The sequence below is a fragment of the Hippoglossus hippoglossus genome, chromosome 4 (genome assembly GCF_009819705.1).
Source record: "Hippoglossus hippoglossus isolate fHipHip1 chromosome 4, fHipHip1.pri, whole genome shotgun sequence".
Taxonomy (NCBI): domain Eukaryota; kingdom Metazoa; phylum Chordata; class Actinopteri; order Pleuronectiformes; family Pleuronectidae; genus Hippoglossus; species Hippoglossus hippoglossus.
The window spans coordinates 3,242,755-3,267,581 of record NC_047154.1 but is presented as its reverse complement, the minus strand read 5'-3'; the positions used below and the strand labels follow the sequence as shown (position 1 = coordinate 3,267,581).

Here is a 24,827-nt window from a genome sequence, read left to right as displayed (position 1 = left end):
ATTGAACTCTGGCATAATTCAATGTTTAATCTTTAAGAGGTAGGATGAAGGTTGATTAGTCGTGCTTTAAAGTCTGGTGTGTAGAAGTGCAACTGGTTCACTGAGATCAAGCACTGCTCCTTCTGAATGGGTAATTAATTCAGTTTGTGAGAAAAACTATATTCACATAAATTAAGAAAATATCTGAAGCTTATGGACGTATAAATCTTCTTTCTGACACACTCATTGCACATTCTGCAACAGACAAATAAAAAAATTGGAGATTTTGTCTTTACGGAGTGACTCCAAAAAACGCTATTTTTCTACAATATTTGATGTGATTGAGCTTGAAATTTAATGCTGGCCTAAAAACTTGATTTAAGACTCCAACCACATGTCTGTAAAGCACTTGTAATTTAGCAGTCTGTGGTAAATAATCAAGATGGTCAGTGTGGCCCTCAATAATAATTCTGGACTGAAAACCAATGAACAATCTTCGTCTCATAGTTTGGCAAGGACCGGGACCGAAAACAAATCATTGATAATGTCAGGATAGTCTTTTAAGGCATTTGAAGTTTGATTTTGTCTTATGATCTAAACTCGCCATAGATCAACTGCACCTTATTGAATGAGAGAACTTTGTTTGTGTTCAATGATGCCTGACAAATCAGTGTGCACAAGTTATGGTCTATACATAGTTTTGAGATACTGTGAGAGTGTAGATTCAATTAGTTAAAGAGGCTGTGTTACTGAGTGTGTTTCGTCTGAAAATGAGGTTGCTTTTTCTTTTGAATAATGTTTGGGGCATTTCGCTTGAACAAATAAGTAGTTTACATTGAAGATCCAGACAGGAGACATGGGTAGAAGAGAATCGTGTGTAACAAAGGTCCCCAACTAAAATGGAGTGTTGGGGCGTTGCAGTTACATGTATCTTAACCACTTGCTCATGCCCTCCTCATTAAAAGTGTTGGGTTCAGTTTGAAACGAGATGCCGCATATTCACAGGAGCTGGCAAGACGATTTCTAATGAACAGCCACACACAGCACAACAAATTGTGGCATGGCTTCTTTTGACAAAACGACAGCAAACCAGTCAACTGTAATGGTCTTTTACAGATCTCTGATACTGAGGGTTTCTATCCCCACACATGCATACAGCATGTGGTCTTCCACACTTAACCAGCCTCTTCCCAGTGTCACTTCAAAAGCGGCCATCTCCCTATGGCTTAGGGTTGTTTTCATCCCTTTTGAACACGATGTTATATGTGAGAGAGATGCCACAACAGGTGATCAGACAAAAGCAAAGATTAAAGAGATGACTGACAAAGGACAGAAACGCATGTGACATTATTAACAGTAGCATCCACTGAATCCACTATTTAAAGCTTCACTGCCACTTTTAAATGCACTGCAACATGATCACGTTCCAATCAATTGTTGTGTTGGTTCAGTTGTCCTCATCTTCTACTGGAGGATGGTTCTGTATCTGTGGTTTATATACGTCACGTTAGCATTAGGTTATTAGTGGCTATGGAGTTAGGGTTTGTACTGTTTCTAGTTAACATAGACGAGGACAAAGCAGGTTCTTCTGTTGATGGCTGCACCTCAGTATTATAATATCTTTGTTCTTAAATTTTTTTCCTGCTGCACTCAGTGGTGCCCCTCAGACTTGATTAAAGGTTCAGTGTATAAGATTTAGGTGAAAGGGATTTATTGGCTGAAATGGAATATAAAATAATCCTAGTGATGTCTTCACATGTGTGTAATCATCTAAATTATACAAATTGTTGTTTTCTTTACCCTAGAATGGGCCCTTTATTTATATATATATAATAAATATATATATATATATATATATATATATATATATATATATATATATATATATATATAAAAGCATTATATTTACATCTGGAGCTTGTCCTCTCTACGGAGGCCGCCATGTTTTTTACAGTAGCTCAGACTGGACAAACTAAACACCTTTTTGAGTTTTTATGACAACTGCAGTTTAACACAGGTTCTCTTTTATGTTTGGAAGGGTGAGGTGAGGGGTATTCACCAATTCAACACACTGAACCTTTAAATCAGCTTTAGCCCTGCATGTAAGCATTGGCAGTCTGAGAGATATTGTGCTGCCACAGAGCTGTGAGTGTCTGCAGTGGAACAATGAGTCTGGCAGCAGTGTTTAAATATTAGACTCAGATATTTATTCAGGCTGATTTGAATGATATGATACTAAGTTGTTTGCTGCATGCTGATCCTTTTTACAGTAGGAGATTGTTTAAGTTGAATCCTTAAAACATCTTCTGACCAGTTAAGTACTGGGGTATACAAAAGCAGCAGTTTTTTGTTTTTGTTTACACAATACTCATCACGTTTATTGATTTCCTAGAAGTGGAATAAGTATTTTTCTTTTTTGTTTTAAATATATCACTATAAAATTAGTTTTTCACTTTTGGTGTAAATAGCATTTATTCCCAAACTGGGAGTACTACAGTCTTCACCGCACACTGTTTATGTGTAACCCTATTAATGTGACATTTCTGTCTCACTGTGGTTAATGCTCGCTGCCACAGTTAACCATCAAGCAATATCAACAAAGCTGCAGAGATCTATTAAGAACATTGACATACAATGACATCATTGGACCATACCATGATATTTAAATGTCTTATTTGTGACCAGTCACACATCATTTTCGACCAATTTGTGTCTGTATGTAAACTTCGGCCACACTAACATTTCTTTTAATCATTAAAATGTTTCCAGATTCTAAAATGTGAAATATGAAAATAACCATCAAAATCTGCCAGAGTTCGAAGTGACATTAATTTGAAAAGAAAAGCAAAAAAGAGAAGCATATCAGATTTCATGATTAATTACATAAATGCACTAATGCCCAATTACCTATTTACTTGCATGCCAATATCAATCAGCTTAACATGAGGAGAATAAAATAATATCAGCACAATGTTGTATCCATAAGTACTATTGTCATGGCTTCAAATAAGTAGAAGCTCCCTTGTTGATGCCGAGGTTTGTTGATATCTGACTGGCAACAGATTCATAGTAAGTCTCCTTCTGGCACATTGTTGTTTTCCATAAATGTCACTGTCCGTGCTGAAAGTGGCACATGCATTATTGTTCTGCACACTGGCATTAGGTCTGCTCCGAGCAGCAATAGTGTTGTAGTATTGTGTGCATGTGTGTTGGTTGTGGTAGAGCTGGTGCTGATGAAGATGATGATGATGAGCACATAGTGTTGGTCAGCAGGTACAGAGAGAGAAGACAGGGTGAAGAACAGAGAATCACATGCCTTAAGAGCTCTGTCGCGCACGTAGATTGATGAGTCGACAGCAATTTTCTACCATTTAAAACTTCATCCTAAGTGATTGAGTGTTGCGTGATCCTAAGTGTTGCGGCTACCTATGCTAGCTTTAGGTTGGTATGGACTGTGAGGTCTCTGTCCTGTAGGGATTTGGTGACGATGCAAGAATTTTTTTGCTTCATAATCACCTTCACTCTCCTCCTGCCCTCTTTAACTCCTCCATTCTTCTCTTTTTCGCATCTCCGTGACTCAGATGAGCCTCTTTAATAGTTACTCTTCAGGCTGTTATACTTTTGTTTATTAGTCTTCCTATCTGTTTGAATTCTGGTGATGTGTGGAAATCAAAGGAGATCTCTGTCCACTGGGGGGGGGGAGAGAGAGAGAGAGAGAGAGAAGGGAGAGAGAAGGGAGAGAGAAGAGAGAGAGGGGAGAGAGAGACTACAAAAGTCGAAATTGTCTGTTTATCTTCTTCCTTTGCTGCTCACTATGGCTCTTTTGTGCACTGAAAGTTTCAGAGTCGTGCTTTAAGACCTTTCGGCCTGATTCTGAAAAGATCTCAGCACATTTGTACATGAGTGTGTTTGTAGATGATTTGGTTTGTGTTTTGCAATGTATAGAAGTTTGAGAGAGAGCATTAATAAGTTGCAAGAGCTGTGTGTGTGTGTGTGTGTGTGTGTGTGTGTGTGTGTGTGTGTGTGTGTGTGTGTGTGTGTGTGTGTGTGTGTGTGTGTGTGTGTGTGTGTGTGTGTGTGTGTGTGTGTGTGTGTGTGTGTGTGTGTGTGGTGCGCGCATCAATTATGTGTGTGGGTGTTGCCATATGCTTGAAGGTGTTTTGAAATAATTTTATATTATAAGGACAGTGATCGAAACAGTCAGTTTATAACTGAAGAGATAAGATGCAAACGTACAGCCTGCCATTTACACACTGTGTGTCTGTAGTATTCATTCCTATAAACAAGCACACATGACATGAGCTCACCTTAAATTTGTTACAGCACAGTAGATTAAATCCAAGAGCAGCGGTGCACAAATCTATTACTCAAATTCATGAAGAGTTGTTCATTGTTATCAATTGAACATGAATATAAAAAAGTAAAAGTACATCAGCAGTTAAATCTTGTAAGTGACTGAGAGATTGGTTCATTTTTTAGCTGCCCTGCTGTGATGCATATTAACAAAGTGTCTACAAGTGATACAAAAGAACTGTGATTTCCTGTGAATGTTTTTTTTTATCTCTATTTTGAATTTAAAGGTTCCGTGTGTAAAATTGAGTGACATCTAGTGTGGTAGACTTCAGTTGTCATAATAACGCAAAAGGTGTTTAGTTTGTCCAGAATGGACTACTGTAAAAAAAAACATGGTGGCCTCCATGGAGCGGACACACTTCTGATGTACGTATAACGTTTTTAAATATAAAGGGCTCATTCTAGGGTAAAGAAAACAACAATTGATGATTGCACACCAATGCAACTAGGATTATTTTGCATAAAATTTCTACCAATAGATCCCTTTCACCAAAATCTTACACGCTGAACCTTTAAAGCTGCAGTAATTATTAATTTTCTGAGCCAGAGAAAAACAACCCAAAGTAACTAAGAAAGCTCCAGAGATAAACTGCAGTCACAAAAAAATGACCCTTTCTATATTTACACATGAATATTTAGATATTTTCATATGAAATGGGACCCGTGGGAACTTTATTCAAAGCCAAATCGGACTTATTGCTGTTGCCTAAATGTCAAGGTGCACAAGCGCAGTTGGCCTAAAAATATCAAATTCTGAAAGAACTATCGAACAACTAAAACCAAATGATTCGATGAGAACTTGCACAGTCCCGTGTTATTGTTTTGATTCTGAATAACTCAAAAATGTAAGGTCTTCATCGTACTATTTAAAAATATCAAAAGACAATCCTTGAGACTATTGTTGCCTTTATTTGATTAAGGTCTTCCTTTTGTTTTCAGCCAGTAAGGTTGAGGAGATGTTTGTTGAATGTTGTGTAAAAGTTCAATTTGGACACTACATGATGTTCATTATTGGGGCGAAATGAGGTGTATCAGTTTTTCTCAGTGAAACATTCAAATGTAAAACATGTTCATGTTTATTTCTGTGTCCAGATCACATATCCTCATTCAGTGGTCCGGCCTCATGAGACTAACTACCGGTCAAACTGTACTGAGAGAGCAAAGGATTGTTACTTCTTGTTTCAGAGCGTCTGCTCAGTGGAAGCACAATGTGAGGACAATGTGTGGACCTGTGTGTTAGTCTATTCTCCAATATTCATAGCACTCATGTTGTGTTTAGTATCTCAAAATATAAAATAAAAATGATGCTTAACTTGACCTGATGTTTGTCTGGTATTTCTTTAATGGATCTAATGCCGAACAGTAAAATTTGTATTTTATTGATTTTAAACTATGTAAGAAAAGAGTGACTTTAACTTCACTACACTTCTAGATAAGCCCCTACTGACAAACAGTGTTCAGATAGAGAGAGTTTCTTTTCTTGGAAAATTTGCAACCAGTTTTTGAAGGGAATGTGTGAACAGACGTGCGCACACACAAAAAAGAAATGAATCTAAATCCAACAACTGTAGATCTATGAAGAACAACAGGAATCCATGGAAACGTAACATATCAATGTAAAGGTCAATAATGAAAGCATCACTTAACATTGACTCCTCTGCTACTGTAAAACCTGTACTTTGGAGAATATGGTGCCATGAATTCACACCGAACAGTCATTTGGAGCATGGTGCCTCTCTGTGGCTGCTGTTGGTACTACACTTAGTGACAGCAAGGACCTCGTACCTTCAGGTCTCGAGCAGGGATTCACACACCAAGTCACTGAGGAGGTTGTCATAGTAACCAGCTGTTACGACTGATAGTTTGTGGGTAAAGGTATTTCCAAATATATTGATGTTGAATATAAGCTACCATATATAATAGATATCTTCACAATATACATTTACTTTTAGAATCATAACTCCAAGTTACTACAAATTAAACCTCTTGTAAATGTTAATGCTAGTATACAACAATATGTTCAAGGCTTAAAGTTTACAAATGACATGATGTCCCTAAACTGATTTAGAGAACTCCACATCAATGTGCATTACAGCTGCATTCATAAATTGTACCAAAATATATGGTTGTGAATAAATGTGAGTATCAGCTCTTATAGTTATTTTAGCAGCTCAGGAAACTCATAGTTGAGCATGTTTTAACCAAAAGAAACTTTGTGATTCTTGCCTTCATTTTCTCTCATTTGCATTACTGCAATTCTCTCTTCACGGGCCTGAGCCACACATTTCAGATCTTTTGAAACCACACGTGTCGGGTCGTAACCTGAGATCCTCAGCGAAGGCTCAGCTTGCCATTCCACGACCCTGGCTGAGGACCAGGAGACCGGGCCTTTTCTGTCAGGGCCTTGGAACAATGTCCCTGAGGAGATCCATCTGACAAGCTCCTTATGCTCTTTTAAATCTCTCTTCAAGGCACATTTTATAGGTGTGCTTTCTCATTGCTTTAAAACTAACAACAATTTTTATTATTTTGCAATGGTTTATCTTGCTTTGATGCTTTTATTTTCTGTAACACTTTTTATTTTTGTATTTGTGCCCTGATGCTCTGTGATCTTCAAATAGCTTTGGATTGTTTCCTGCCTTAAATTTTTTCAAGCACCTTGTAACTGTGTTATTACAAAGTCATAAATTGTAAATGTGGGGCTTTTAATCTGAAGGGCTGGAGGCCAGGCGACCATGTGGTGGGAACAGAGAGCTCTTCAAACTGGGATGATGCTTTTTTCAGGGAATAAAATGTCAAATTGAGTTGCTGCTGCACCATAAAGCCAGTGACTAGAAGTTTACGGTACATTTTCTGCCATAAATTAGCAAACTGCCTTAAACCCCTCAGAGGGGATTTCTGTAAATTTGAGATGACTTTAAAGTGAACACAATAAATCAATCACTATTGAGAGAGAAGTTGTGAACAAAATAATTTGAATACTACTCCTGTCAGAGATTTTATTTCCGAGATTCAGTTTATCAGATTATGTGAAAACGATTCATGTGCAGAGATGTGACGCGTCCTCTGCTCTGGTCAGTGAGGAGCTCATGCAGAGATCAGAGCTGAGGGTAAATCTTTGGTCGGGTGCTCCTGTGATGAAAAAGAGACTCATTCAGAATTCATTGTAAGTGTTACTGCACACTAAATAATAGCTAGAATAAATTGTAATGACTTAAATTTGGACTGACTCTAATAGTCTGACTCACACTGAAATGCATATCATGTAATGTCACCCTCTCGTCACTGCCTCGCTGTCTTCTCCTCACCCTCCACGCCTTGCCAAGAAATAGTGTGGAAACCACAAAAATGGCCGCTGACACACACATTGCCACAACCACGATCACCATGTGGTTACTAGCTGCTGCCTGTGGAGTGTCTTGGTCTCCAGCCTTCATCGCACTGGCTTCAGCATAGTCTGCAGAGCGAGGCAGAGGCTGAGGTTGCAGCAGGTCAGATATATCTGAGGACAAATAAACAACAACCAAGATGTTTCAGAGACCGGAGGAAACAGATATAAACTGTGTCTAAATTCAGGAGCTGCATCCTTCAGAGGTTGTTTTAAAAAAACGATTGTGTAACAGTGGCACGACGAGGCTGTCCCATTTCGAAGGCTCCAACGTGTTGATCCTTCCCAGTCCAAATTTACCCAGAATTCATTGCATTTCAGAGATCAACTGTTATTCAAAGAGGTAATGGTGCCGGCAAGTGATGAGACGTCCAGCACTTGAGTGTCACGCTTCAACCAAACAGCTAACGATTCATACATGAAAATAATCAAGGGGCATTAAAACTGTCTTGGTGTGTCCAACTTTAGCTCTGTTGCTAGGCAACAGCAATAAAGGCAGGACAAAGTAGTGGCGCAGATCACCAAAACCCTCTGTAGACCGTCTCATTTTGTGTCAGCCTATGCAGCCCAGTAAGGAGGATGTCTTCATGGACCGTGTAGACCACGCTCTCTGAAGGATGCGGCCCCTGAATCGAGACACAGCTAAAGAGTATAAGTGTGTGTGATGTGCTGGTCCTGTCTGAATGACTTCCATACCATCCAGACTTAAGAAGAAGAAGGCATCATCTCCTTTGATGAACTGTCTGCTCCTCAGCCTGCTGTGTGTGATGAAGGTTGAGGTCCCGGTTCCTGGGCCTCGATAATAAAAGCTGCCATCAGACTGCGGCACTTTCGAGCCCACTTTCCTTGGGTCATCCCAGTAGTGCTCAGTACCTGAGAGAAAATGTTGAACCGTCATTCTCTGTTGGACTAACCCAGCTCAGCAGATATATATCTTCACCTTCTCTTACCATCACTGGACACCTTATCAGGGTCAGTGGTGACCATTCGGTGCATGTTCATTTGCTCTCTGATGTCTGAATGCTGATCCATCAGGGCCATGGTCGCCTGCTGCCAGGGGCACGGCCACGTGAGGTTGTGGTCGTTGGGGCCTGAGGTCAGATGGAAGTAGAGGCCCATGTACCCCTGACGGTCGCTTCTTCCATTTAGATACGCGCCAACCTGTAGAGCAGAGAGCGGCATAAAGTGAGTTCTGTGGACTCAAACAATTCACCCACCCCTCTATCGGCACAGTGGTGTGTAGATAATGAGTGAGTTTTCATTTTTCGGTGAACTATCCTTTTAACCCTTGTGTTGTTCCTGGGTTGAATTGACCCAGAGTGTGTGTGTGTGTGTGTGTGTGTGTGTGTGTGTGTGCGTGCGTGAGTGCGTGCGTGTGATCATACGCAAGCCCTGGCCGGTCAGGGTTAGGGTTAGGGTGACCCAAGGATTGTCATTATCCAATTCTCCTGGGGTAATTGAGACCAATGGATTGTCATTCTCGATTGTCATGGGAGGGGTCATTTAGACCCCCAGAGAGGGCGCTGTGGTGCTCTGTGGGGTCATTTAGACCCACACCTGATTCCAATTGAAATCAAGGGGGGTACATTAGACCCACATATAAGTCTCAGTGTGCCACTCTCTCACGGACCATGGCACGATGTCGCGTCAGGAGCGTTTCACCAGAGAACAGGTTCTCCAGCAGCTATTCTCCCAGCAACCATCCTCTGAACCCGAAGAGGACGCGGAAGAGCCAGACCGAGAAGCGGACGGACATGGAGATGGAGAAGCAGACCGAGAAGCAGACAGAAAAGCAGACCGAGAAGAAGACAGAGAGGACGGAGACGGAGACGACGGCGATAGCGACGAAGACGAAGACGACGACGGTGACTACGAAGACGACAACAGTGATGAAGACTACGACCCAGTGGGTGATGCTTCTGCAGATTCTTCATCCTTGGAAGAAGAAGAAGAAGGAGGACAAGACCACGGCGACACCACCACCACCACCGGACTCGTGGAAAGAGAGACCTTCCCCTCAAGAAACGGGGAAATAACATGGTCCTCGAGGGCGTACGGCCGAGAGGAGGGCCACTGCTGCTCCTCCTCCTCCTCCTCCTCCTCCTCCTCCTCCTCCTCTGCTGCGGCTCAAAGTGGGGTCCCCCGGGGCCCCACGATCCACGCGACGTCCCGCACCGGTGACCTAGCCTCGACGTTCCACCTGTTCATCACACCGACGGTAGAGAACATCATCCTGGAGATGACGAATCGGGAGGGTCGTCGAAAATACGGTGACGAATGGAAAGGGATGGACGAGACCGACCTGCGCGCCTACGTAGGGCTGCTGATCTTAGCGGGCGTGTACAGGTCCCGGGGCGAGGCCGCCGCCAGCCTGTGGGACGCCGAGAGCGGCCGGGCGATATTTCGTGCCACGATGCCCCTAAAACTCTTCCACACGTATGTTATGTTATGTTAGTTATGTTATGTTATGTAGATAGCGGGTGCTAGTCCTCGTCCTCATCTCATCTCCTCTCATCTCTTCTCCTCCTGTTTTTCTCCCTAGGCCGGTGTCCATTCCGTCAGTACATGCCCAGCAAGCCGGCGAAATACGGGATCAAGTCGTGGGTGGCCTGCGATGCGAAATCAAGCTACGCTTGGAAGATGCAAGTGTACACTGGAAAGCCGAGCGGCGGACGCCCAGAACGGAACCAGGGGTTGCGGGTAGTGCTCGATGTAACGGAGGGACTGCACGGTCGTAACGTCACGTGCGACAATTACTTCACCTCCTACGAACTCGCGCGGCAGCTCCTGGAGAGGAAGATCACCGTGGTCGGCACTGTTCGGAAGAACAAGCCCGAGCTCCCGACCGGGCTGCTCGCGGTCAAGGGAAGAGAGGTGTTCTCATCCAAGTTCGCATTCACGCCCACTGCCACTCTTGTGTCCTACATCCCAAAGAAAAACAGGAATGTGGTGCTCCTGAGCACACGGCACCCTGAGGCCGACATCAGCGACCGCGAGGACGGGAAACCGGTCATCGTCCTGGACTACAACCGCAACAAAGGTGGCGTGGACAACCTAGACAAGGTGATCGGAACGTACAGCTGCAGGAGGATGACCGCGCGCTGGCCCCTGGTCGTCGTTCACAACATTTTCGACGTCTCTTCCTACAACGCCTTCGTGATATGGAGAGAGATCAACCCAGACTGGATGCCGGGCAAGCGGAACAAGCGGAGGGTGTTCCTAGAGCAGCTGGGAAAGGCTCTCGTGACTCCGTTCATCGCACGAAGGGAGCGCATCCCCCGCACGGACGCGTCCGCCGCGGTTGTGAAGGCTGTAAAAGCCGCCGCCGCCGCCGCACAGAGAGCTGTTGACTACGACGCTCGACCCGAGTGTCCGGCCTCCTCCATAGCCCTAGCAGCAGCCCCGCTCGGGGCGAGTAAGAGGAAGAGGTGTCAGATATGCCCCAGGAAAAAGGACTGTAAAACTCACACCATGTGCCGCGGGTGTAACAAATACATCTGCAAGGGCTGCTCACTTGTCTATTGCGCTACGTGTGTGTCCTAATATGGGGTGGGCTATGTGAGGGGGCCAACAGCCGGGGGAAGCAGGGACAACACAAGGGTTAAAGACATGTCATTTAGGAAAATATACCATACACTATATATTATGTTAAATTACTATTACCATTACAAACTTTAAAATGTAGACTTCAGGTTTCTTTTACAGGCTGTGCTAAGTGTTTAACAGCATCGACATTTGTATATCTGAGATGGAATGGGTCATCATTTCAAGCTGCTGTTTCTTTAAGTGGCTGCAGTGGTTGAATATGGAAAGAGTCTGCTGCTCTCCTGCCTCTTCACTAGAATTGACTTTCTCATCTCTCCCTGCATTAATAATTTACTCTTTATCTGGGTTCAAATCAGAAAAGCAATGGAAAGTTCTTCACTGGCCTCTGCAGGTCAATCATTGACTTTCTTTTGATTGTTTAATAACATATGTTTTTGATGATGGGCATGATAAAGTAATTTATAATATCAATATTCTATTCGATAAATTACAGCGGGCCAGACAAAAGATTAACAAACTATTCCAAATAGTGATATTTACAGTTGTGACAAATGTATTAAGAGCAGATGAAATTTAGTTCTTACTAATGACATTCTAACATTTGTTATGTACATTTATTTCAGTCCAATTTAAGCTTTTTATTCATTTATTAGTTCTTCGTATTTGTGTTCTATTTCTTTTTATGTGTTGTTTCTCCTGTAAAGATCTTTTTTTCTAAAAACACAATAAAAACCTTGGAGAAACAAAAGAGGACATGTACCTGGAAGGAGTAACCTGCTGGAGAGAGAAAGCGAGGGCTGTACAGTTTTTCTCCTGCTGGTGTGGTGGCCATCAGGCCGGTGATGTTGCGGATGCGCCAGACGTGCTGAGGGCACTTTGTGGACAACAGGTTGATGTCATCAAGAGAGAAACCCCCACTCGATGGACTCTTTCCCCTCACGGCCTGAAAAACCACACGGGCCTTCTGTGCCACGTTCAGATCGACATTATGCAGCTCCCAGGAACCCATGACACCTCCTGTAGCAGAGAGAATGTATATTAATCACTATTAATCCCACTGCATTATAGGTGAAATTGTTATATAATCTGTACTCTAAAGCAACACTCTACAACTCATTCCCCATCGCTTAAAACAGCAGCTTCAAAATGGTGTTGGTTCATGATGGTTTATTGACTTGGAAAAGGCAGGAGCCAGGTTTCCTCTTTCATTCACTCCTCACTCTGAACGCCTGTTCTTACTCGGTGTAACGTTGGTGAGTGAGTTTGATCTTCTGTGAAAACTGTGAAACTAACTGATGGTCCCTGCTTCAATTGTAAGAATCAGGTCTGACAAGTTCAAGAGTAATGTCGAGCTGCAGATGAGTTAAAAAGCCAGGAAACCTTTAAAATATAAAGAATTATAAACAGAGTTTATTTGCTGCAGCTCTTCTGGTTTAGGAAGCCAGGAATCATGGGTAATATCCACCAATCAGTTGTGTTTCTGGAGCCCAACAGAATGAATATGTAGAGGGCGATGTTCCTCAGTAAAAATTACAAACTGTGGGATTAAAGTTGTAAATTTGTATGTGAATATTGTATCTTTTACATAAAATCATCCCTTGCTATCATGTTCCCTTTAATTGGGGCAAAATGTCATACATTACCTGAAATGCTCTTGAAGAGGCTCAGTTTACCGCTGAGTGTGTTCTTGTCGTACTCTCGCACCAAGATGTTAAGAACATCATCAGCCGCCCCCGTGTTATGGAGGAAGAACTGCAGACACTGAGCTCCAGGTTTGGGGTAAAGCCAGCGACTCTCCAGATAGGCCTGGTGCCCAGGTTCAGCAGAGGCTGTGCTGAAGTGCATGAAGTAGCCTTTCCCTGTCAGAGCAGCCGAGAAGCAGGTCATACTAAGCATCCACAGTTTCTCACATTTAATTAAACTAGTAATGTTAGCTCTGCATTATTGCCTGTGAATGTAAATTGTCTTTCAGGAATCCAGACACCCCCCAGGCTTATCTTACTTCTACCAAGGATGTTATGTTTTCACTTCTACATTTGGTAGTTTGATGTATTCCCTGTGTATTCTAGGTATTAGAGAAGATCCTGTCTTCGATCTAAATAGACAGTCTAAAACGTTTCTCATGCAGTTTCTTTACACACTGCAGAGTTCAACTAGGTCTGCTGGGACCCTTACCAGATTTTTTTCTCTCTTACAATATTCATAAACAGTTTTTTATGAATGCCAAAAAAAAAGAAAAACATTGAAGGGTCGATGCATACCCTGCACAAACACCTTATATCCCAATCAGACAATTAAAACTTTATATTTTAATGCCATTTCTTAATCATCTTGTCATATAAACATACGATGACAAATGTTCCATTAGTATATTGTAAATATGTTGCATTTCTAAATGTGGATGTAGAATGTGTTTGTAATGTAGGTTGTAAAAGTACAAAACTATAAAGTATAAACTATGAAACGAAAAACTATATGACATAATTTTCTGACCTAATAGTGATGCCATGATGACATCATACCTACCATATAATCATAAATTATTATTTAGACTATATAAGCTTCAGGTCATGTCTATAGTCCTAAAGAATGCAGAGATACCTAAAATAAATAATATGATGTTATTTTCTGACTTCTTTGTGACTTGTTCATGTCAATTATCTTAAGATGTAAGATGTGATGAGGAATTATTTTCTGATCAGTATAATTTAGATTTAGATTTTGGTTGACCTTGACCTGTGATCAATCAGCTCCAAAAGTTAATATTCTAGAGAAACTGTCCTGAGTAAAATGGGAAAAGAAAACAGAACATGTGTTGTTGAAGTGTCCTTGGGCACTTCAGCAAGATATAAGGTTGGCGGTTCAATCCTCATGCCGAAGTGTCCTTGGGCAAGATACTGAACCCCTAAATGACCCTTCATAGATGATGAATGCACTTAATGTAAGTCTCTTTGGATAGAAAGCGTCTGCCAAATGACATGTAATTTAATATAATGTAAAGGGGCGGAAAATTTCCGGAAACTTTCCATGGGAAGTTAAGCTTGGGAATTTTGGAAATTTTGACACTTTTTTTGCAAAAGTTAGCCTATAACAGGGAACTTAAATGTAGTTGAAAACAAGACTAGGCAAGCCTAGCTCAGCTGGAACCTGGATGCAGCTAGTTGGGAACATTGTCTGCCAGAAACATAAACCTATGACTTTCTGTTGTTTTTTAATGTCTTTGTCATTACCTAGCATATTGATTACTTGTTACACTGAAGCCATGTTCATTTTAATACCAAGTTTATTTGTATACAGTAGGCTAACTTTTTACAGCAGTGAGAGTAGGATGTATGTATGTCCACACAAAAGTACACCATCACCTTGATTACTCGCGGCTGTTGGGGTCCATCAATAAAGCGCGAGTTGGGCTACTTATCAAAAGCTACATCCATTTCCTCTAAAGTAAAAATATATTCAGAAACCACCAATACTCATCTCCAACATACTGTCACATAGAGGAAACTGCTGAGGTCAGATTTTCATATTTAAGTCCATCGTTCCTGCAGGTTTGGATAAGTATTCACTAACCGGGTTCTATCCTGAGATCCACATAGAGACGGTAGAGTTCTACTCACAAATGGATTAAGTCAAAAATTTAATTTTTTAAATTTGTATTAGAAATGTTTGCATGCATGTCTGCTTATGACAAAACAAAATGTTTATATTTATGTCTGTATATCACAAGGTAAATACAGTTAGTATAAATTACCCCAAAGTTTCCAGTTTATTCCCATTAATTCCCGTAATTCCCATGGAAAGTTTCCAACTTTGAATATTCCCGGAATTTTGCAACCCTAAATGTAATACATATACACATAGACAGGGGTGAAATCAATGCTCTGCTTCCAGTTATGTCAGCGCACAGGGAAATAATTGTTATACTGCTGACAAGAGGATGAGTGTTCCCAGTACAGAAGCAGGGCAGTGGACAGCAAACTGAACTATGTTATTTTCAAGAGTAAACTGAATCCAGAAATTGTGGAACATAATTAAATTACTATGGGGATTAAGGTCTGTTGAATATGGAAGGCAATGCATATGATGCATATATATATAATGCTCAATTTAAACTGTGTGTAGGTCAGAAGTGGTAGTTAGTGGTAATGGTGACTTAAGACATGCAGATTCAACCATGAGCTGTTTATCCAGCAGGTAGATACTGCACAAAGTCTTTAATGAAGTATGATCATGTTTATCTTGAAGCATTAATCTATGATCATTAAGCTTGATACTCTGTTCAGTTTACTGTTGTAAAGCAATTCAGCTACTTGTGTTTTTCAGATACACAAACCCCAAGGGTCAGATAGGGAACGGCACCTCTGAAGTCAGATAAGAGGAGCAGTAACATTTATAACCACACAAAGATGCATACTAAGTGTAATCTAAACAGCTATACACCTCACTCTGATCCAATAAATGTAGTGGAGTAAAAAGGTGACAATTTAAACCTTGCTACTTGAGTAAATGTACTTTGTTACTCGCATCCATTTTGAATGTTTGACAATCACCTTTGCATTGCCCCATGGTGGTGAAGTCGTGCTGAGGCCCTCCACTCACAGAACTGCGTTGTTCCCACTTTGTGTTCCCAGGTTCCTGGATCATCCCACAGATGTTCTCCTGTTCAAAGTCACAGCTGTCCACAAAGGTGGAGGACTCCGCTGTGGACAGGGAAGAGCTGATCAGACACTGATCCAAGGACTCGAATAACCCAACCTTTTCATTTGTTTGACCTTAGCTCTGTCTCCATTCCTCAAAATCCTGGAATTCAAATAAAGTTAATAAATTTTGGATTATTCAAAACACAATTATTCAGCCTTTTTAAAATGTATGAAAAGTGTGAGAGACTGGCAAGAGGAGGGTAAGATCACTACTGAATATCAGACCTATAAATAGCTGATGACCTCTTGCATCAGGCTCAATAATCACCTGATGGAAACTTCTTATGTAATCAATCAGGGCACCTCTGATCCACGCTATCATACATACAGATTCATTTGCCCTGCATGGACAGAGTGATGCTGATATGTGCAGGGTGTTGATACTCGCAGTTTGATTACTATGAGTGAGGAAAATAAGCTCAAATAATAAGTTAAAACTAGCAGCGAAAACATGACTGCTGACATGGGCTCAGAGTGAAATCAATTGGAAACCTTCACTAAAGAAGTGGACCTGGATAAGATGCTATAGTAGCCCGTTTACCTTGTTGGGATGCTAATCAACTCATTACTAAAGGCTTCAATTGCTATTTTGTGCTTGTGTTGCTGGTTAAATACACAATTATACAATCAATCACTGAAATAAACAATGATCACTTTAGCATTTTATGGCATCTTCAGAGTATTCAAACTCATGATGCGTATTTGTAAGAGCTGATTAGTGCCCAATATTATCAATAGGCTACATTTTACAATCAGCTTTTGCTAGATAGACTCTGATCGTCCATGTAACCCTGCAAGGTTATTATGAGACTAACATCATTTTATAGGGTGATTTAGTTTAGTTCAAACACTCCAGGGACCCCTCCAGTACAGGTTTATGCAGCCTATTCACATGTAGTATGTACTTTGATTTTAATATTTAATCTCTGGTGATGTTTTATAATACTATGCTTATATGTTCTTTGTCTGATTCTGTTTGGAATCCAGTCACATTTGAAATTATCTTGGTTTTTTTCAACCTCAAGGGAAGGTTATATTTTCACTTATGTCTGTTTGATTGATGGTTTATTTGTCAGCAGAATTACCAAAACCAACTTAACTGATTTCCACCAAACAGGGATGGGGCCTGGGAAGAACCCTCCAGGATTTGTTTCACTTTCTTTAACTATGTTTTTATGACAAATGAATCAGACCACTTGGTTTTTCTATATTTCTACTAAAGGAACTAGACAATCGTGTGTAGCAGATGTGTATGCTATTCCTTGTGTGTCTTCATTGTTTGCTATATGTTTTTTAAGCAAAGTCACACTATAGTGTTGTTTAATACTTTGGAAATCTACTTATGCCATACTATGGCTACAAATACATTGTATATAGCAGTGAAGCTGAACAATACATGATGTATGATTAGTGTTCACTGCTGTCTGCCATATTTGATGCTACTACTCGTTCGGTTTGTGCAAAATTCTTAAATGTTTAAATTCTATGTATGGTGGCTTGCCTGGCATCAGTACGTGAACTGAGAGTTATTCTGACGGCAGATGACAGTAACCTTAACGAGTAGTTAATATTAGCTAGATAATATTAATGAGTAGTTAATATTAGCTAGATAAAGGAATAAATGCAGAGCCAACGTAGTAACAAACTGTCACATCCCCCTCTCTGTTCCTCTCAGTCCCTGTCAAGATCCCGTCGATACACTTATCCAACCAATCACAAATCAGTCTCAGCTGTTAGAGGCAATGATGTCTAACCCTGTCTTTATTACTTTATTGCAATGACTCCATTATCATCCTCCATACGTCTGTACACTTATTTACTTTCTATATATATATATACATATATATAAATATAAATATACTGATATATCCCACGCAAGGTGTTGCCTGAGGCTGTCGTGCTCTAAATCTATCAAACACCTGTCTTTTTCATTGGTTAACTTACTGCATTTGTAGAGACGGTTGAGTTTGGTTAGGTCACTAGCACTGAACCCCATCCTCTGACCAATCACATCCATGAAAGAGGGGATCTTGGTGACGATGGTGGGCTCAGAGCCGATGTTGAAGGAAGTCTTACTGTAGTGCATCACTGAGCCGTAGTCATAGGGGACGCCCAGAGCACTGGACACTTTGTCAGCATATGTCTTGAAGTTGTGCTCTTTTCCTGAGGAAGGCATAAAAAGAAGCTTGGTTTTGTGATTTTTACAGATATGGATGGAGTAACAGGGTGTATGGATGTATTCAGATGGTAGATGAACATGAGGAGAAAAATTAAGCACAGCTTCTGTACAGTTTAAATAGTCTTGTATTAGATTTGTTATAATATTTAACGCTTTTACTTTATTTACATTTCTATGACATTGCTCTTATTGCATTGCAATGCTGAGCTGACATGTCCTTCTCATCCAACATTTTTTATTGTACCGTTGACCCTGTGTTAACTTACATATGACAAATAAAACTCGAAACTTGAACTTGAAACTTGAGTCTGCCATTTGTCAAAGTTGCGACTGTAATTCAAAGTTGTTACAAATCAACTTTACCAGGTTCAATGCGATCCCACATGATGTTGACGTAATCATCACGGTCAGCTCTGGACTGCTCGTGCCAAAATCCAAGAGCATGCAGGAACTCATGCTCAACAGTTCCAAGACGATCACAGTTATTACCAATGGACAATCGCTGCTTTCCCTCCTGCTGGTTTCCTACAGAGGAGAAGCATCTACAGAGAGGGGAAGCAAAATGCAAGTTTGTCAAAGTGGCTGTCAGTTGTTTTGTGCCTTAGATATTGACAGAGCCATTCAATTCATTCATTTATGTATATAGTGCCACACATTACCTCAAGGCATCGTAAGGTTAAGACTATTGTGTACCTGCATGACCCAAGAAAGAAGCCACTAAATTTTTGGAGTGGATCTGGATTAAAGGGGAGATCCAATGTTAGCCTTGGCGGTGGTATGTGCTCTCTGTTAAGTCAAGTTTCATGTTGCATGTAATATTTACATCTGTTAATATGACATGAATATATCAGCTATTAATTGGGTGCAGCATTTTGTGCATTGGATGTGTGTTATGACCGTTGACAAAGAAACATACAACCAGCAAACATGTCAGGCGCTGGGATAGCTTTGTCTTGTTCAACAACCCACTGTACATAATGTACACGTCTGAAAGTGAAAACTCAACTCACCCGCTGCCTTTGAACACAGAGATGTAGTTCTTTTCTCCATTCCACGGTGTGAAGTCAATACAGGTCTTCAGTCTGTACTGGTCAAAGGCCTTTAGGATCACTCCCTTAGCATTCATTTCTATATGTTCCAAAGTGAAATTAAATAATATGTTACTTCAGTGCATAACCATGGCACGTACTGTGAATTTCCACACAGTGTCTTACCCAGACTGTCCTCCAGGTAGTAAGGAATGGTTGTTGGCCAGCGATACGAATCTCCTATGATGGAGTTTCTGCCGGATGTCTGACAAGAATGAAGAAAACAAGATATACCAAGACGGTGAATAATAAACCGATGAAGGAGAAACACAACACAAACTTGACCAGGCTCACTAAAGTGATTCAACCATAACTATGTGTTTTTTAACTTCAGACATTCTTTGACTGTTATGCAAAATTATTGATTTACTTAAAGACATTGTTGGTTATTCATTCCTATTAGAATTAATAAAGGAAATTAAATAATTATAATAATAAAATATTATAGTAGATTTTATATATATATATATATATAATATTTAGCTCTGTTATCCACATAACCATCGAATTGAATAAATGTAGTATTTTAATTGCTGATTGGTTGTTTCACCTCCGATCTGATCATTATTAGGACAATGAAACACCAGCAGAGAATGAATATAGCTATATTCACCTTCTAAAACAAAAGATATGCATAGAATCTTTCTCTGTGCTCAAAATATCTCTTCATGCACCCAGAATGCCCCACCCAAACAGGCCTGAAGATCCAGATTACTAAAAAGTATTCGCGACAGAGTCTTTGTTATGTTCACTCACTGACTTACCATGTAGATATCTCCCTCCAGCAGATCCAGCCCGGCCGCTGCAAAAAAAAAAAAGTGTTTGCATGAGAAAAGCCTCAGAAACATTTTATGACATAATACAACAAAACCAAACAAAAAACAATGAGAGTCCTCAAACCTTGGTTGATGTCGAAGATGTCCCAGTCATGACCTTCATCAACATCAGTTTCTGCAGTAGAAGAATAAGTCAAAATGAGATCACAATATGATGAACTTAAACATACAAACAACAGATTCTGAGATAGAAATTACTTTAGTAATGCTGAACTAGTGACAATTTGCAGCGGTATGGACATACACTATATATACAGATATAATCATGCATCCAATTAAACTTAAGAAGAAATACGCTACACACACACACACACACACACACACACACACACACATATATAGAATTTATACATTTTACCGTCAATTTACCATTTTTTTTAAATTTTAATACAGCCCCAAGAAATAGAATATCTCTGCATTAGCAGCATTCAGACTGAAATACTTGTATATGGAAGGACGACATTTTTATCTGGAACTTCTGAGTAAAATGTCAATGTTTTGTCTCCCTCTTTTGATCAGTACTGACGAAGAACCCATCATATCATCTGACTCACCTGTTTCCCCTGTTAGTGTAGCTGCCGTCTGTAAAATAAATTAAATAAAGCACGTAACATTTATTGAAAAAAATGATGCCATGATTTAATTGTGAAACATTAACTGACATCCTGCCTCTCAAAGGGCTTCACACTCACCAAACCCAGGCCAAAAAGCAGAGTTAGGAACCGGAGTGACATGACTCCTGCTGCTGACACTCTGTGTTGCTTCTAGCCTTGATGTGTCTGAGGTAGAGTTGCTGCTTTGCTTTTGTACAGAAGAAAGAGCAGCATGCAATAGTCACTTTTATGACTCTGATTGGAGAAGATTACGTGACTGTGTAATTAATTATTAATTCAAAAGTCATGATTAGTTTATCTGAGAATTTTAATCCCACTAATAAACATGCACAGGTGCAGGTGGTTTGGAAAACAACAATACAACAAACATACAGTACAAATGAACAGACCTGGCTTGTACATGGTGTCTATTCCCCGCAGATTCTGAGAGTATTAACTGCTTGGAACCGTTTGCATTTACAATCAATAATCTAGGTAAATGGATGAGTCAACCAGAGTTTTATTTCCGGCAGCGTGGAAAGAGCTTTGAAAAAAACAAAGGTCATAGGTGTAATGTTGCCGCAGTGCTCCGCAAAAACCCTCCATCCAACGTCATGCAAGAGAGATACAAAAATAAACAAATGGAAAGGTAAATGTTTTCATAGTGCTGTTTAATGTGTATTGACCAATTCAGTGTCAACTCATGTACTCATGACTACCATGCAAGAAAACAGCCTTGAAAGCCAGTGGCTGCCCCCCCATGTTTATTCAAAGCCAAATCTGACATAAATGTCAAGGTGCACAAGCGCAGTTGGCCTAAAAATATAAAATTCTGAAAGAACTATCAGACAACCAAAACCAAATGATTTGATGAGAACTTAAACAGTCCCGTGTTATTGTTTTGAGTCCGAATAACTCAAAACTGTAAGGTCTTCATCGTAATAATTACAAATATCAAAAGACAATCCGTGAGACTATTGTTGCCTTTATTTGATCAAGGTCTTCCTTTTCATGTTTATTTCTGGGTCCAGATCACATATCCTCATTCAGTGGTCCGGCCTCATGAGACTAACTACCGGTCAAACTGTACTGAGAGAGCAAAGGATTGTTACTTCTTGTTTCAGAGCGTCTGCTCAGTGGAAGCACAATGTGAGGAGGTCACTGTGTAACACACACATAACATGTGTGGACCTGTGTGTTAGTCTATTCTCCAATATTCATAGCACTCATGTTGCGTTTATTATCTCAAAAAATAAAATAAAAATGATGCTTATCCCTCGTGTTGTTCCTGGGTCGGATTGACCCAGAGTGTGTGTGTGTCTGTGTGTGTGTGTGTGTGTGTGTGCGTGCGTGCGTGCGTGCGTGCGTGCGTGCGTGCGTGCGATCATCCGCAAGCCCTGGCCGGTCAGGGTTAGGGTTAGGGTGACCCAAGGATTGTCATTATCCAATTCTCCTGGGGTAATTGAGACCAATGGATTGTCATTCTCGATTCTCCTGGGGGGTCATTTTGGCCCCCAGAGAGGGCACTGTGGTGCTCTGTGGGGTCATTTAGACCCACACCTGATTGCAATTGTAATCTAGGGGGGTTACATTAGACCCACAGAGAAGCAGGTGCGCCATTCTCTGTGTGCCACCCTCCCGGACCATGGCACGATTTCACGTCAGGAGCGTTTCACCAGAGAACAGGTTCTCCAACAGCTATTCTCCCAGCAACCATCCTCTGAACCCGAAGAGGACGCGAAAGAGCCAGACCGAGAAGCGGACGGACAAGGAGATGGAGAAGCCGACCGAGAAGCAGACAGAAAAGCAGACCGAGACGAAGACAACGACGATGGCGACGGCGACGACGACGGCGACGACGGTGACTACGAAGACAACGAAGACTACGACCCAGTGGGTGATGCTTCTGCAGATTCGTCATCCTTGGGAGAAGAAGAAGAAGGACAAGACCACGGCGACACCACCACCACCACCACCAGACTCGTGGAAAGAGAGACCTTCCCGTCAAGAAACGGGGAAATAACAAGGAGGGCTGCTGCTCCTCCTCCTCCTCTTCCTCCTCCTCTGCTGCGGCTCAAAGCGGGGTCCCCCTGGGCCCCACGATCCATGCGACGTCCCGCACCAGTGACCTAGCCTCGACGTTCCGCCTGTTCATCACGTCGACGTAGAGAACATCATCCTGGAGATGACGAATCGGGAGGGTCGTCGAAAATACGGTGACGAATGGAAAGGGATGGACGAGACCGACCTGCGCGCCTAAGTAGGGCTGCTGATCTTAGCGGGCGTGTACAGGTCCCGGGGCGAGGCCGCCGCCGGCCTGTGGGACGCCGAGAGCGGCCGGGCGATATTTCGTGCCACGATGCCCCTAAAACTCTTCCACATGTACTCCAGACTGCTGCGCTTCGACGACCGCGAGACGAGACGCACGAGATGAGCCACGGACAAATTGGCGGCCGTGCGAGAGGTCTGGGACACACGTGGGTGTCGCGGCTACCGCACCTCTACAACCCGGGGCCCGAAGTGACCGTGGACGAGCAACTGGTTCCGTTCAGAGGTTAGTCCTTTTTTTTTTTTACATATTATTATTGTTATGTTATGTTATGTTTGTTATGTTAGTTATGTTATGTTATGTTATGTTATGTTATGTAGATAGTGGCTGCTAGTCCTCGTCCTCATCCCATCTCCTCTCATCTCTTCTCCTCCTGTTTTTCTCCATAGGCCGGTGTCCATTCCGTCAGTACATGCCCAGCAAGCCGGCGAAATACGGGATCAAGTCGTGGGTGGCCTGCGATGCGAAATCAAGCTACGCTTGGAAGATGCAAGTGTACACCGGAAAGCCGAGCGGCGGACGCCCAGAACGGAACCAGGGGTTGCGGGTAGTGCTCGATGTAACGGAGGGACTGCACGGTCGTAACGTCACGTGCGACAATTACTTCACCTCCTACGAACTCGTGCGGCAGCTCCTGGAGAGGAAGCTCACCGTGGTTGGCACTGTTCGGAAGAACAAGCCCGAGCTCCCGACCAGGCTGCTCGCGGTCAAGGGAAGAGAGGTGTTCTCATCCAAGTTCGCATTCACACCCACTGCCACTCTTGTGTCCTACATCCCAAAGAAAAACAGGAATGTGGTGCTCCTGAGCACACGGCACCCTGAGGCCGACATCAGCGACCGCGAGGACGGGAAACTGGTCATCGTCCTGGACTACAACCGCAACAAAGGTGGCGTGGACAACCTAGACAAGGTGATAAGAACGTACAGCTGCAGGAGGATGACCGCGCGCTGGCCCCTGGTCGTTGTTCACAACATTCTCAACGTCTCTTCCTACAACGCCTTCATGATATGGAGAGAGATCAACCCAGACTGGATGCCGGGCAAGCGGAACAAGCGGAGGGTGTTCCTAGAGCAGCTGGGAAAGGCTCTCGTGACTCCGTTCATCGCACGAAGGGAGCACATCCCCCGCACGGACGCGTCCACCGCGTTTGTGAAGGCTGTAAAAGCCGCCGCCGCCGCACAGAGAGCTGTTGACTACCACGCTCGACCCGAGTGTCCGGCCTCCTCCATAGCCCTAGCAGCAGCCCCGCTCGGGGCAAGAAAGAGGAAGAGGTGTCAGATATGCTCCAGGAAAAAGGACTGTAAAACTCACACCATGTGCCGCGGGTATAACAAATACATCTGCAAGGGCTGCTCACTTGTCTATTGCGCTACGTGTGCGTCCTAATATGGGGTGGGCTATGGCAGGGACAACACAAGGGTTATAAGAGGATGTCTTGTGATTAAAAGGCCTAACACCTAAACACCTGATGACGCTAAGGTACACAACTGAAGATATGTCCCTAACATCCGCTGGTGGTCACTAACATCCGCTAACATCAACTGGCAATAGGCATTAATTGCTGCGGTCGAACGTACAAGGAATATTCTCCATCTTGTCCTATGTTCTAAAATGGTACAGAGTTTAGTTTAAAAAGGCTAAAGAGGTAATGATGTCTGATCTACTGAGCAGCCACATGGCTTTCATAGTACTGCCATAATACCCAGCAGCCAGTCCGATTTACCTTTATCCTCAGCGTACCCTCAAGTTCAGCCTGTATCATTGATCAGAAGGTCAAAACACTTGATGACGCTAAGGTGCACAACTGAAGTTATGTTCCTAACATCCGCTGGTGG

At 42.1% G+C, this 24,827-nt stretch overlaps 1 protein-coding gene across 1 annotated transcript; it reads right to left on the bottom strand.

Moving 5' to 3' along the window:
• Window positions 1-7,252: 7,252 nt before the first annotated feature.
• On the bottom strand, window positions 7,253-21,136 carry mep1b (meprin A, beta). The gene is made up of 16 exons (XM_034582100.1): window positions 21,073-21,136; window positions 20,762-20,862; window positions 20,624-20,651; window positions 20,134-20,184; window positions 19,998-20,035; window positions 19,360-19,438; window positions 19,156-19,273; window positions 18,509-18,687; window positions 17,911-18,129; window positions 15,817-15,966; window positions 12,910-13,125; window positions 12,027-12,283; window positions 8,671-8,881; window positions 8,417-8,593; window positions 7,581-7,834; window positions 7,253-7,464 (listed from the first exon to the last, which is right to left on the bottom strand). Exons 2-16 carry the CDS (start codon window positions 20,801-20,803, stop codon window positions 7,420-7,422), a joined length of 2,064 nt encoding a protein of 687 aa, XP_034437991.1. The 5' UTR covers window positions 20,804-20,862; window positions 21,073-21,136; the 3' UTR covers window positions 7,253-7,419.
• Window positions 21,137-24,827: the final 3,691 nt, after the last annotated feature.

Bases quoted from the DNA above. Each gene is read 5' to 3' on its own strand.
- mep1b (XM_034582100.1), bottom strand. From the start codon at position 20,803: ATGTCACTCCGGTTCCTAACTCTGCTTTTTGGCCTGGGTTTG. The intron at 20,036-20,133 runs GTTTGAGGACTC...TTTTTTTTGCAG, and splicing joins CATCTTCGACATCAACCAAG to CGGCCGGGCTGGATCTGCTG. The intron at 18,130-18,508 runs GTAAAGTTGATT...TGCCTTCCTCAG, and splicing joins GTGGGATCGCATTGAACCTG to GAAAAGAGCACAACTTCAAG.